The sequence below is a fragment of the Stigmatopora nigra genome, chromosome 8 (genome assembly GCF_051989575.1).
Source record: "Stigmatopora nigra isolate UIUO_SnigA chromosome 8, RoL_Snig_1.1, whole genome shotgun sequence".
NCBI classification, from domain to species: Eukaryota; Metazoa; Chordata; class Actinopteri; order Syngnathiformes; family Syngnathidae; genus Stigmatopora; species Stigmatopora nigra.
Window position 1 is genome coordinate 10,333,901 of NC_135515.1, and position 14,973 is coordinate 10,348,873.

General features: G+C 37.6%; 2 protein-coding genes across 3 annotated transcripts; one reads left to right on the forward strand and one right to left on the reverse strand.

The window, feature by feature from the left end:
* Positions 1 to 119: 119 nt before the first annotated feature.
* On the reverse strand, positions 120 to 6,905 carry pnkp (polynucleotide kinase 3'-phosphatase). The gene is made up of 17 exons (XM_077723088.1): positions 6,621 to 6,905; positions 5,747 to 5,793; positions 5,206 to 5,481; positions 4,850 to 5,134; positions 4,203 to 4,282; positions 4,067 to 4,124; positions 3,840 to 3,947; positions 3,299 to 3,370; positions 3,165 to 3,213; positions 2,609 to 2,679; positions 2,409 to 2,501; positions 2,151 to 2,247; positions 2,007 to 2,068; positions 1,481 to 1,590; positions 796 to 883; positions 644 to 711; positions 120 to 506 (listed from the first exon to the last, which is right to left on the reverse strand). Exons 1-17 carry the CDS (start codon positions 6,739 to 6,741, stop codon positions 386 to 388), a joined length of 1,806 nt encoding a protein of 601 aa, XP_077579214.1. The 5' UTR covers positions 6,742 to 6,905; the 3' UTR covers positions 120 to 385.
* LOC144200776 (TRPM8 channel-associated factor homolog) lies at positions 6,868 to 14,089 on the forward strand. Of its 2 annotated transcripts, XM_077723087.1 has the most exons (13): positions 6,869 to 7,061; positions 8,133 to 8,246; positions 8,408 to 9,065; positions 9,425 to 9,641; positions 9,748 to 10,039; positions 10,115 to 10,416; positions 10,550 to 10,724; positions 10,808 to 10,902; positions 12,152 to 12,362; positions 12,457 to 12,693; positions 13,171 to 13,394; positions 13,478 to 13,591; positions 13,743 to 14,089. In XM_077723087.1, exons 3-13 carry the CDS (start codon positions 8,425 to 8,427, stop codon positions 13,983 to 13,985), a joined length of 2,751 nt encoding a protein of 916 aa, XP_077579213.1. In that variant the 5' UTR covers positions 6,869 to 7,061; positions 8,133 to 8,246; positions 8,408 to 8,424; the 3' UTR covers positions 13,986 to 14,089. The 2 variants fall into 2 exon arrangements, with proteins under 2 accessions (XP_077579212.1, XP_077579213.1); XM_077723086.1 differs by lacking the exon at positions 8,133 to 8,246 and having other exon boundaries at positions 6,868 to 7,061.
* Positions 14,090 to 14,973: the final 884 nt, after the last annotated feature.

Below are 14,973 nucleotides of genomic sequence, written 5' to 3' on the forward strand. Positions count from 1 at the left end.
AAGGGGTTTCCATATAAGAATTAAGTCAAGCTTAAGTCTGTATTTGAGGGGTATTTTGATAAGAGCATACTTTATTTTCTTTAGAGTTGAAAAGAATGAACACGATTAACATGGACAAAATATTTCAGTGTAAAGCACACCAGTCAATTTATTGTCTAAGGTTATCAAAACTCTACCAGCTAAATTGTGATTCCACAAGTTTAAAAAATAATACACATTATTAAACAGGTCAGTGTGTAAACTTTAATACTAAACTCAAGTATAGTTGCATAAGACATCAGGCCATTTTTTCTTAATGGTGTCCTGCCTTTTGATGCAACGTTACATCTTCACTGATTAGAATTATTATTCTTATTGTTCAAGCAAGCATAGTATTTGGGGATTGTCAGCCTTCAGAAAATTGTCGAAACAAGATTTCTGATTGGCTGTCTTTAAAGTTAGGAACAAAATGGATGCTAAGTATCTCATCGAATCCTTCAGAAAGAGATGGTGCCACAAAATGTTTCCTGTTCATCAAAAAAGACAGTGAGAAAACAAAGAAAAATGTGTTAAAAATGATTCTAATGATTATAATGTTTTATAAGCAAAGCCATGACTGGGCTAACAGAAGAAAAAGTAAATGCTCTTGCCTGGTGTTACTTACTTATAGCTTTGGAAAATCATGTCATTGACTTTCATATGTTTGGTGTCTGAAGGTGTCATTTCACGGAACTGGTAAAAACAATAACAATGCATAATGAAATAACTGTTTTATCAAAAAAAGGTACATGTTGAGTCAATGTGGCGAGTGATTACTTTGTTGTTGTGCTTGGCTTGTTCCATAGTTGCTGAGAAGTGAAAACAGCGACAGGACACACCCGCTGCTTTGGCCACATCCACATAACTGGAAACAAATACAAAGAAATTATATTGATTCATCTAGGGGAAGGGGGACCAACTTACGGTATAGTGGGTTCAGATTTTTGTATCAACTGATCCAGCACGGCCAGTTTAACCAATGAGATATTTCCAAACTAAGTAGCCCCTGAATGCAATAAACTAATTACACTTTACAGACACAAGATTGGTGAAATTATATCCTGCCCAGGATTCTGCAACCATACCAAATTATAATAAGTACATTCATCCTATTATTTAGGTTCATTTTAATGCTGCTTTAATGTGTCAATTGTCATTGCCTTGCATTTTTCTCAGCATTGAAGCCTTTCATAATAGAATCACTAAATACCCTAAATTTCAGACTGTAAGATGCTACTTTTTTTGTAACAAAAAAAATAAAAAATAAAATTGGGATAGAAAATGAATGAATTAAATGTTTCCATGTATGATCTCTCAATATAAATATCACATATTATTAAGACATGAATACCGTGCGACTTATTGTTAAGTGCAGGGTATATATGGAGTTTTTTTTTTTAACTTTATGGGTTAGAAATTACAGCCTGTGCTATTATTATAAGAAAGACACATTGTATATTACCGTTTACGAGACTCTAGGTCCGGGTTGGTGTTGTCAACAGCGACGCTGCGGCCTTCCTTCAGTGCCTGCTCACATGCTACCACACAGCTCTTCCATGAACCAAGTGCGTCCTAAAAACATGACAAAAAGTGAGTACCACATGACAGAAGAGAGTTTAAATGTCCCAAACTTAGCATAATCCATCAAAAGCCTCATTTGTTGTGTTTAAGTATTGATAGTATTAGTTTATATATTAAGTTTGAAGTATTCTAGTCACAACTTTATTTAATATCTTTAAAATGTCATCATTACAGTGATTATTGATTTGTACATACCAAACCCAGGAAAAGTACAGTAAATGGAAAACCAATAAATACAACATGAATTGAGAGTGTTGTAATGAGCACCTTTATCATATTTTTATGTTATGCGCTATTGAAATGTCAAATTGTTGTACTTTATACAACAAGGACCACCAGTACTTTTAATTTAAATTACAGTCAAGCTTGAGGATAATTTGGGTGCCGTGAAGAATTGAATTACTCACCCTGTTAACATAAACATAACCCTTTGGGATAATATGGGTGTGGAAGAATGTGGACTTGCCGGCTGGAAAAAAAACAATATGCGATTAGAAGGATATCTTTTAGTGATAATAAACAGAGACAAAAATGCAGCAACGTTGGCATACATGCGGGGAAGCCTACGGCCACAACGATTTCTGTCTTGCTCGATGTGAGGGATGCAGATGGTGGGTCAAAAAGCCTGGCGGTGGAGTCAAGTTTCCTCTAGAAAGCAAATCTCAATTTAAAACCCAAATCTCCTCAAGTTGAATAGTGCAGTGTAAGGAGACAATTAGATTGTGATTTTGTAACTAAAAAATATCTTGGTTCTTGAATCAAGGCTTAATTTACACATTTGAGTTTGCAGTGCATGTAATTTCACTTACAGGGTCAAATTGTGGTAAATTATAAGAAGCACTTTTCCAGCCCAGGAAGTATTCCTCTGGTGTGTGGAACAACAGGTTGAGATTCAGAGCAAACTGCGGATAGAAAATAAACAACAATCTATATTTTTTTTTCCATTTTTGCACAATTTCCTTTTTTTGTTTTACTATAAAAAAAAATTAAAAACAAGAAGAGATCTTACCAGCCGGTCACTACAAGAGAAGTCCTTCTTCTTTTTCCCTGGAGCCCAGTTTTCAGGTCTACCAGCAGCATCTGTAGGTTAAAGTCATGAGATACTGCAGCACACATCATTATGCAATGAACTATGTAGTAAATAAAAATACTTTTTGTTTTGAGTCTCATTTTCTGATCTAAATATGTGTGGGCATTTATTAAACAAAATGATCCAATCCAAATTATTTATTACACTTTTCATGACTTAAAATACGTGCCATGACAATTCTATTGTCTCCAAAGCTTCCCCTACAGTTGTAAATTCTAATTCCTGATCATTATTGTTCGCTCTAACATTACTCAAAATTTATCGATAAATTGATGATCCAAGGTCACATGACAATTGGACCTTTTTTTCTAGATGTGTCAGGTTAAATAGCAATTTATGGCAGCCTTGTGATACAATATTACAGGCTTACAGAGGTCACAGCTTTAATTGATTTTGAGAAATGAAGTGAGATTAAAGACACCGATAATACTCAAGGAATTGTGACTCAGACAAGGTACTTTCCATACTGACTCACCTCCAACATAAAAACTCTGGGTTTTGTCCACAGTAACACCATCATTAGCCTATAAGAGAATCAAGCAAGAAATAGAGGACAACTTTAAATACAACCATAACCACATTGTGGTGAATACTTCAAGAAGTATGTACCTTTTCACACAAATGATTCCACATTCCCACTACTGGTTTCCTGTATATTCCTGGACCAGCTGCAACAAACACCTATAAAACAGATCATAATCCACACGATATAAAAAAAAATGCCAGTATGAGAACAACGGCCTAATTAATGAGATATAAAATAACCTGTATATATGCAACAATATCCCTGGAATTAGCAACACCCATTCAGATATTACAAGACGTATCAAAGTGGCGGCCCGGGGGCCAAATCTGGCCCGCTGCATCATTTTAAGAGGCCCGGGACAGTAAATCATGAGTGCCGACTTTCTGCTTTATGATCAAATTAAAATGAAGAGTATAGATGTATATTAAATTTCCTTAAATATTTATGTAGCTTACCAAACGATTACAAACTTCTGTTTTTCAAATGTATTATTGGTCAATTAATTATCATGAGTTAATTCAAAAGCAGCATTATTTTGAGGGAAATAATCTTTAGTATTGAATTTCAAATGTTCATACAATATTGATGAGCCACATAGATGTAATTTTTAATTTATGCATTTACCTGTACAGGCAGTTGCAGTGTTGCGAGGATATCCTCCACTTTTGATTTAAAAACTTCTGGTCTTAGTCTTCCTCTAGCAATCCCCATTTGGTTGGTGAAAAATACCACCTAGAAAAAGACAATTTGAGATGAAAAAAATAACTCAGTTTTAGATTTGAGTGTCTGGCTTGAATATGTCGAATGGCATGGCAGTATGTCAAGTAAAGGTATCATTTTGCTCTTCTTACCTTGTATCCTTTCTTGATTAAACTGGCCAGCCGAGGTTGAATTTCTGTGTAGAGAATCCTGTAAGAGATTCACAAAAAAACTAAATACCCTCCATTTGAGAATGTTTGTATTTGGGGGCTTCAGGGAAACACATACTTCCAGTCATCCGGTGCAGTGGGAAAAACCTTGCCAGATTTAGTGGTGATGATGCAGCCATCTATGTCAAACCCAGCAATCTGGAAAAGATAGAAAGATATTATAAGACAAGGGTGTCAAACTCGGGTTGGTGCGCGGGCCGCTTTAACGTCAACATGATTTCACGTGGGCTGGACTATTTTAGGTCAAATATTTAGATTTTCTTTTTATAAATGTTTTAAAAGAACTGTATTAAAAGCCCTGAATATTCCGTTATTTTTTATAGATCTAAAACAATGTTTATTTGAGCTTTTTTACAATATATTTTTAGATTTTACAAAATTATTTTTGAACTAAAAACACAAAAAGGGATTAAAAAATGACAATTATTGATTTAAAAGGGGGAAAATCAGGAAATGTAATATATATCTATACTCTTCATTTTAATTTGATCCTAAAACAGAAAGTCGGCACTCATGATTTAATTTTCCGGGCCAATCAAAATGATTTGGCCCCCGGGCCGCCACTTTGACAGTACTATAAGCGATATCCTTTTAATAAGAATCTAACAACAAACGCTGTACATTTAATGTATCACAGTGCTCATTTAGAAGTATTTACACAATAGATTAGAGCTTTTGACAACTACTAGTTCAACCAATGCCCACCTTGTCACTTCCTCTGACGCCTGCTGCCGTATAAAGCATGAGGTTGCCAATCTGCTCCCAAATGCTCTTTACACACGCTGAGGAAGCGGTAAATGCAGGCTGGCTTTGCTTCTTACTGCTTTCATTCAGGGTTTTCTCTGCCAGGTCTTGGAGCTGCTTGAGCTTTTCTTCTGCTCGTTTTTCCTCCTCATCCCCGCTCGCTTCCGCCTTGTTGCAGCCTTCGTCGTCTCTGTGGCGCTTGGCATCATGATGCTCTTCCTTAGGGCTAAGTGGCCTTTTTAACGACTATAGAGTGCCTCAAGTCACAAGTCGGCCTCACTTATTGACACATTGAAATAAGCAATCAATGAATTTACCTTTGTGGGAGAAGGAGCGAAGAAATCTTTAATACTGCGCTTGGGTGGGCTCCACATTGACTGTTTTTCATTGCCATTCTTCCCATTATTTGTTTTGTTGGCATCTTTTATCCCTTTTTGGACCGGACTGGAAGCAGGTTTTGCTGAGCTTGTAGTAAAGTGTACTTTAAATGGGTACAGTTGGTTGACCAGGTAGAGGGTGCCACCATGACTGAGTTTACCGGACTGCCCGCGGACAAGCTTCTCACCTTCCAGGAAACTTGGATTGGGCCCCAACTGTGAAAGAATATGAATACTTGCATTATTCATTGATTATAATAGAAAGTTGTCCAACATGCAGGGAAGATAAAAGCAATATGATCCAATTTATGTTTACCATAATTGTCTAAGCACAATGACAACTGAACTGAAAATAAAAAAAATAAAATGACTATATTGTTCAACAAAAAAATTTAACCGTTTTCAAGAATAACAAATCACCACGTGGGTGCAAAGTAGGGTGGGTACACCATAACTGTTGAGATAACTGTTTATTTTATACCTGAGTAATAACCACATCCTGGTCTGCAAAGCAAGCCACCACCTTCACTGAAACAAACAGAGAAGACTGTCTGTCACAACTCCTAATTCACACACAAACAAAAGCCAAGGATATTTTCCAATGGTATTTATTAGTGCACCTCAAATAGTGGGTCGCAGATACTTGGTAAATGTACCGCAATACTATATCAAATTTCATGGAGAGAATTGCTGTTTGGTTGGACACAGGTCTGAAAATGTATATTATACTTTGAGTATCAAAAAATAAAGAAATAAAAGAATATGAACATGCTAATGCACCTTCCCAAAAATGTGCAATTATGTCATTGAAAAGTTACACTTTATGGAAGTCTACCACAGTTTGTCAACATTTTGCATACACACTGCTATATATTTGTGATCCAAAGGCACAAAACCCTAACCCGATCATATCAGGTCATAATCTGCCCAAATTTATGACATAATGAAAGGGTTAATTTTGCAAAAAAATAAAAATTGATTAAAAATGAAAAAAAACTGGGCTATTTATTTTTAAATTAGTAGTTAATTTTATTTTTTAAAAACTATTATTATATTTTTAAAACAAACTATTAAAACAGAAAATAGCTGAAAAACAATTTTAAAAATAAAAACAAGTCACGTGTGTTTTTTTAATTTAAGAGCTCAAATAGCTTCATGTTTAGATGCCATTGACGGCAGTGGACGTCCAATACATTTTAACAGAGAGGAGCTGAAAGCAATCGAAATACAATCCTATAAAAATCGGTTCAGTCCATGAAAAGACTTTTCTATTCATTCCGTTTTTTAAAAGACCCATTTTAGATTCTAGATTCGAAAAGCAGAATGACAAAAGCACGTCAAAGTGTTGCATTCACCCTGGTGTCTTGAGCATTTCTTGTCGCTAACTCCGGTGTCCGGACCCCGACCCAGCAACATGGCTCGTCCATCCTCCAAAAGGATCTGATCCCCAGTCGAACTAACCAGAACGCACGACATTTCAGAAACTGAATTATTAAGTAAGAAATAAAATCTGAGCAAGTTTTAAATTGAACTATCTACCAGAACACTTATTTATTTGTGTTGTAGTATCGGTCCATCACATTGATACGACCCCACTGAAACATGTCCGGTTTTAAGGTTCCGATGGCGTCAAATTTGTAATCTTGGCACGGGGTTGACGCTAAACTAGTTTGTTAACATTATCTGTATTATCCTTTCTCCGTGACAGTCATTGTAAAAAGATCTATACGCCGTCTTTTTGTGAAATGTCAAGGTGACATGTCTTTGTCCAGGTCGGATGCGCATTTGTTCACAAGGTAAATACGACTGGTTTGATGACTTTCTCTTTAACAAGTAAAACACGACAGGGTGGACAGAAGTCAATTATAGATTAGATTTTAGCCAACTACGTTTATATTGTTATATGTTAATGTGTGCGCTCAACATTAAAATGTAGTTTTTAAATTTCATCTCATTTTCTAAACCGTTTTATAAACACTAGGGTCGCGGGGGGTGCTGGAGCCTATCCCAGAGGTGGGGGACATTCTGAATTGGTGGCCAGCCAACCATGCACAATCACACCCATACCTAGGGGCAATTTAGAATGTGCAACCAGCCTACCATGCATGTTTTGGAATGTGGGAGGAAACCAGAGAATACAGCCTCAGGGAGAACATGCAAACTGCACACAGATGGACGTGACTTGGATTTCAACCCAGAACCCCAGACCTGTGAGGCCAACGTGCTAACCACTCACGTCACCGGCCCTATATAATAGTATGTACCTAAATTCTAAATTCACTTCATCTGAATGTAATGTGGGCGGCCGGGTGGGTTGAATGATTAGCTCGTCCGCCTCACAGCTCTGGGGTCCTGGGATCAAATCCAGGTCGATCCACCTGTGTTGAGTTGCATGTTCTCTCCGGGCCTGTGTTGGTTTTCTCCGGGTACTCCGGTTTTCTTGCACATTCCAAAAAACATGCATGCTAGGCCCTCTAGCACACTCTAATTTGTCTCCGTGTGCTTTTTGGCAATTCAGGGTGTCCCTCGCCTCTGGCCCAAAGTCAGCTGGGATAGACTCCAGCACCCCCCGCGACCCTAGTTAGAATGTATTAATGTAATATGCATTTTTAATGGTCAGAATGTCAGAAATACATTTATTTAACAAGACTGTCATATGATGTTCCAGCCCTGCACAGTGTTTTTTGTGCACATTTGTGGCTAGGTACTGATGAACTTCATTTATTTGCATTAGACTTGCTCCACAATAGTACATTTACGGGACTGGATTAGCAAGTTCTTTTTAGGGCGTATCCCTTGAAGAAGAAGATTGGACTGGAAGAATCCTGATAGGCGTGTTATCATCTGTTTTGTCCAATTCACTGTAGTAATAATTTCTCTGTGGTTCCTGCTCACTGAAGCTCCGCCCCTGTTGTATTTGTATAAAATGCGATGCTACACACCTCCACTCTATTTTTATGGCTTCAGCTGAGAGCTGACAGGTAAGGACAGGTGTCTGTAATAGTACTTTTGCTGTAATTTCTCAATAGGGTATTATCTGAATTGGGCCATAATATCCATAATAATAGGCCATAATATCCTTCTAGCATTTTTGATCACTGTTTTAAAAACTGCTTTTCTTTTCTTTGTGAACTAATTGCAGACATTCCACTTCAAACCATGGCGACAGAACAAAGTCACGACGAGGGCTCTTATTTGTCCTTGATGAAAGGCTTGAAAGAATTGGACTTCCGTGACTCTGCTACCCCAGGCGCTCTGCTACTAACAGGAGAACATGCATTTCCTTTGGTAATGAACAGCCAAGGTCATGTCCTGGCAGCTGCCTCAAAGTATGGCTCTGGAAGAATTGTGGTCTTGGGACATGAAGTGTACTTGACAAAATTTCAGACTTTGGTAGAAAATGCCCTGATATGGCTGAGAGGAGATGGTTCACGCAAGATGTCTGTGGGGATCAACAAAAGCGTTCAAGCAGTTGCTGATAATCTCAACAGATCTACGTTCCAAACTAAAATTGTGGGTGCATTCCAAAAGAATTTGGATCTTGGCGTGTATGTTACAGACACCTACAACCTGAGTACAAGTGAGAAGGACTTGGTGGCATTTGTGAAAAATGGCGGTGGAGTGTTGATTGGGGGTCAAGCATGGAACTGGGCTGCTGAACACCCAAACGAGAACACGCTGCTTCGCTTTGGAGGCAATAAAGTTTCTGCAGTGTCTGGGATATATTTCTCTGAACATCCAGCTGAAGATGAATTGTTGCCAGTCTATCCTCAGATTCCTGCCTCATGGATGCGTGTGGTGTATGTAAATTTAAATTTTCTTTAATCTAAAAATTAGAATAATAATCCTATTATGTCTTATCTCATTTTCTGAACCGCTTTACCCAGAGAAAACCTACGCAGGGTCAGGGAGAACATGCAAACTCCACACAGGTGGACCGACCTGGATGATTAACTAGTAGTGATCCATATATAAAACACATTGGAATGTAAAGGCGTACTGACAGCTTTTGAGACAATTCAAGTGTTTAAGTTGCGCCTTATAGTGCAGAAATTACGGTAGTTCTGCTGTGTTTATATGGACTAAATACTATGGATTGAAGTATTTCTTTGTTTTAATGGCCTTCTGACTGGTTAATTTTTTTCATCCTAAAATACAGACTGGGAAAAGAGTTTGAGGTCGATCTGCAGTTCTTACTTCAAGGGGTATCTGAGTTTGATATAACGGGTGATGCACTCGCTTCTGAGATTATGGTCCATGGACGACTCGCCTTCCCCATTGGAATGACCGAAGACAAACGGCCATTTCTAGCAGCTGCCTGTTATGGGCTCGGACGTGTTGTTGTTGTTAGTCATGAAGGATTCCTTGCAGACCAGGTAATGTTAATATTTAACATTGTCAGTCCTGTCTATTATTTTGAGGTATTTCTATATATGCTGATTTGAGAATGTTGTGATAACACACTTTTGTGGTTTGTCACAGAGACTGTCCACATTTTGGAGCAATGCTATCCAGTGGTTGGATGACGGACGGCGAGGCACTGTTGGCGTTCTGCAACATAACGCCCTCGACATCCTGAAAAAATCTGGGTTAAAATGTGTTAAGAGTGATTTCAGGAAAGACCTGAGTGTGTTTGTGTGTTCCGCTTACAGCGACAAAAACATGCAGGAGATTCAAAATTTTGTGGTGGAGGGAGGAGGCCTGTTGATTGGTGGCCATGCTTGGTGGTGGGCACAGACACACAAAGGCCAAAATCCATTGACAGACTTCCCAGGTATTACCTAAACCACAAGAGATATTTGGAGTTGCCTATCTTTTGGAAAATCCTAATTGACACTTATAATTGCAGGGAACAAGATCCTAAACAAAATGGGTTTGAGTATTTTACGTGAAACAATCGGGGCAGGTCGCTTTAAAGCCCCCGTGCCGAACCAAATTGGCCGAGAGAAGTACAATTTCCACCACCTTCTACAACGCTTTTCTGATCACGTAACTGAAGGAGGAGATCTTACTAAGCACGAGGAGCAATGCCTTAAAAAGCTTGGAAAGGACTGTGCAGCCTTTTTAAAAATGGACGCTCATGACCGCTGTTCATACGCTCAAGTTTTGTCCACGCTTACGCACGTTCTGAAAACATCAGGCATTCCTCAGGTTGGTTGATATCATAAAGACTAAGATCTAAGACTTTAATTGTGCATGATTGATATATAATCTCATACTGTACAAGAATGTAGCTTGTTTTTGCGACATTTTTAGCTATCACCCTGATGTTGTGTTTTTTAAGGTGTGTGATACATGCCCAGTAAAAAGTCCCAAAGACCATCTTCTACTCAACCTGGGCTCCGAGGTGTATAAGGTTTGCCCCGATCCTGATCAGCTGCTGCCTTACCTCATCAAGCAAAACCCTGTGTTTCCGGTTGTCTATAATCACAGGATTCCATTGAACATAACCACAGCAGGTAAGGCCATTTTGTTTGATAATCTGAGCTTTCACCTATATAAAATGCTATAATGTATCAAAATGATTGTGTGTTTGTGTCAGATAATGAAGAGTGGGTCAGTACTGGTCTCTACCTCTCTAATGGTATGAGGACCTACATAGCAATGCCGGCACAGATTGTCAACAAGGGATGGAAGGTATGGCTCACAAACATACAAATCTAAAGGAATATTATGATTTATTGTAATATTCTTCATGATGCATTCTACCAAACAAAAAAAGGTGAAAGGACAGTTTTATTTTCCCAACATTTTGAGAAATGCTTTGGAGAAACTGGAAATAAATTCTAGAAATATATATATATGTATCTAATAGCCAAAATGATAAGACATTTCCATTGACATGTTACATGTCATTTTAATTGACTTGTATTCTTGTCCCAGATTGTAGAGTACATATTCAACAACAACTTGTATTGGTTGTGACCACTGGGCAGCGCTGTTCTATTATGTAGCGTTTTTTATAGTCATACCTGGACAATATGTGTGTGGGGTTTACAAGAGGGGTAAATGAGGTTAAAGCATATTCATCTGGCTGCATAAGGTGGCTGGGCTTGTTTGCTGCATTGCAGCCAAGAGTGGCATCTTGTCTATTGTGTTTTTTGTTGCCATATGCAGGTGGAACAAACATTGCAGTTGTTCTTTTTTTACGCTCTCATGAGGGCACTAAAGTACTGTACCATTATTTGGTAAAATCGACTCTAATCCATACAAATTAGTGTTTTATGCAACCAAGAAATCAGTTTTATGTTGTGTAAAACATTATTTTACTATTATTTATGTTTAACAGGTGAAATCTGTTGAGAAATTAATTGCTGATTGGAAATACCCTCCTGTAAATTGCATGTGTCATGATATGAGCTATGAATACTCAGCATGACTAAGTGAAATTTAATGTAATCACCATTTACCATGGTTATTTTTGGAAATTGAGGCTTGTAAGTCCTTCAGCATGGCAAGCGGGTATTAGCATGTAAAATTTCAGACTAATTTGTATGCGTTCTGGGACTTTGTTGGACTCATCATGCCTGGGTTATCATAGTATTTATTTCTCATTGTAGTACTTTGAGATTAAGATAATGTATTGGCCTTCTTCAATCTTTTCCTCCAAAAGTGTGAAGCCTTTTACACTCTTTAAAATGTTGGAGAAAATAGAAAAAAGTGCGACTTATAGTTCAGAAAATATGCATTACGCTATAAGATATTTGCACATTTAGCCCTGTGCTTTTGTAGAATTTTCTTTCCAGGAATACTTGTGTATAATGTCTTCTGGGACTAAAGCTCACCTTTTATTTGTTAAAGTAATACAGAAAATGTAAGGATAGGTTACAAAGAATTTCCGTCTGCAAATATTTCCTGGAAAATAATGTTTTTTCTTCTGCCACAGGTCCAAATAGGTTGCCAAACTGACTATCTTAAGGCTGATGAATTGAAGAGAGCTTCTAGTGTTCATGAACAATTTCCCATTGATAGTGAGATGATGCAAGTGTGGAACTTGTGGGGAGGTCTCATCTACTTGGTGGCCCCGCCTAAAACTCATGTCGGCGGGTTAGAGGTCATAGTTCAGGTAGCTGTACCAGCACCTTATTATAAATCTGGTGAGTATGTAATTGGTCATTATCTGCTTTTTACTTGACCACTTGTCTTATATTTGTAAAAAAACATACTGTTGATCTTACTGCTCTTTACCAGGAGTGACAAAAATGGCTGATTGGCTTGTGCTGCGAACAGCTCCTTCCCCTTGGGCTGAGTTGGAATTTGAAAATATCGTACTCACTGTACCGTCAGAAGTCGTCCGGGAACTGGATAGACCAGATACGCTGGCAACACTCTGGGACGCCATGATGAAAGGCATTGCGGATCTGGCTGCTAAACCGCACAAATTTCCTCGTAAAGAACGCTTTGTAGCAGATGTGCAGATTTCGAATGGTAAGTATGCAGTGTTGGAGAGAGGCTAAATTCCTGTACTAACTACTTTAAAGTTCAAGTGTTTAAATGAGCTATCTAAAGTTCATAACTGAAATTTTAGAAATAAGTTTGACATTCTAAACTAAACTAACTTTTGGCGAATAGATCTGACGGATTGACTTTTGCTTAATGACTAAATACAATACACTCAGTTGACATTTTCTCAAATTTGAAGACTACAGTAATACCTTTTGATTTGAGATACGAGTAATTTGACATACAAGCTCGATCTCCCTGAATGGATTCTGCTCGTATCTCAAGGCACTAATGTATTACCTTTCATCTGTTTACTTAAAACATTTACAACACAGTGTATGAACTGGTTCTCATTCATCAGAACAAAACCCTCATGTTTACCTGCATAATTGAACTTGAACACTGCTGATGTTACAACATGCATAATTATGGTTTCGTTTTTTTGTTTTTTTTTATCTTTAGGTTGGATGCACTCGGGATACCCAATCATGATGCACAAGGCCTCGGCCATTGAAGTGGTCAATATCGAGAATATCAAATCTAAAGGCATGTGGGGCCCAATCCATGAGCTGGGACACAACCAGCAACGAGCATGCTGGGAATTCCCTTCGCATACCACAGAGTGTACATGCAACCTTTGGTCAGTGTATATCCATGAGGAGGTATTAGGAATCAACAGGGGAAAGGTGAGCACTTTATTTTTTTGACTGAACCATACCATACCATTGAATTGTTTGTATGTCTTCACATAACTGGTTCTTCAATACAGGCGCATACAGCTGTTAGTTCAGAAAAACGAAAGAGTCGAATAGAGGAATTTGTAAAAGGAGGCAGGCCACTCAGCAAGTGGGAGGTTTTTGTGGCTCTTGAAACATACCTACAGGTGAGTGAGCATAAAGAAACAGGGTGATACAGGACTATGTTAACTCTCATCCCATCACAAATATAAAGGCGAACAGTTTATGACTGCAGATCTTTACCACATGTGTTCTCTTTCTGAACTAATCAAAACATGTTATTTATGTTTCACATAGCTCCAGGAAAGATTTGGGTGGGATGCCTTCAAAAGGGTTTTTGCGGCCTACCATCATATAAGCAATTATCCAAAGGACAACAATGGAAAAATGAATCTGTACGCAGAGACCTTCTCCAAAATTGTTGGAATGAACTTGTGTGGATTCTTTAAGTCCTGGAGCTGGCCCATTGATAAGACTACTGAGGATAAACTGGCTAACTTTCCTACCTGGGTGGACCATCCAATGGTACGGTTTGGTTGAAGGTTTTATTGCTATGATTGAAATGCAGAGAGCAACATGGTCACAATTGTTGAGATCTCTGTTCTTTTCCCATCATTAAAGTCAATCGTTTTTGTTTTTTGTCATGTTTGTTGTTGTTTCACTACTTTAAAGTAAGCATGGAAAATATATTGTTTTAAAATATTAAAACACTAATATTTCTACAAAAAGAAGTATGCTATCAAATATATATTTGTATACAAATTAAATGCTTTTTTTTCTTGTAAACAGATCCAATAAACATTCAGGTAACTGACAAACATTTGATTCTTCATTTTTTTAAGTAAATCAGGTTTGATGGACTCTTATGAAACAGGGTAAGGGGAATTGAAGATGGTTGTATAATACAAGAAAGGTCAAATAATTTGGAATTTAGCATTTAACATTGTGATTTATTGATGCCTCCCGGAACACAATAAATTAAAGGATATGACTCCTCATTTTAGGCTCAGGTGACAAAATCATTTGCTGGAGTCAAATACAACCTCAACAGCTTTTTTAAAAATACTATAACGATACAAGTTGAGCAATTTAAGTGCCCAAGAAGAATGTGTTTTCAAAGTACCGCATAGGTGTGGTGCATACACAAAGCAATGTGAAAAACAAGCACAGCTGCTGAAATTTCAATAAACTCTGGAGCAGTGCAGAAACATTTTCCAAATATAGCGTTGAGTCTCAGTAATTAAACAATTAATGACAAAATACTGTGTTTAGTTGAATATATAATGAAGGGGAGGCAAACACAGCTCTCGAGCTGCATGCGGCTGCCAGCCAAAATGAATGCAGCTCTTTGTTTATCTATATATGTATATATAGATATATATATATATGTATATATATCTATATATACATACATACATATAAAAAGAAATCAATGACAATTTTTTATTTAAATATTATTTATTTAGTTTTGTAAGGGGAAGAAAGTGTTATGGTGAATAATATGGATTTAACTGGATTTAGTATGTGT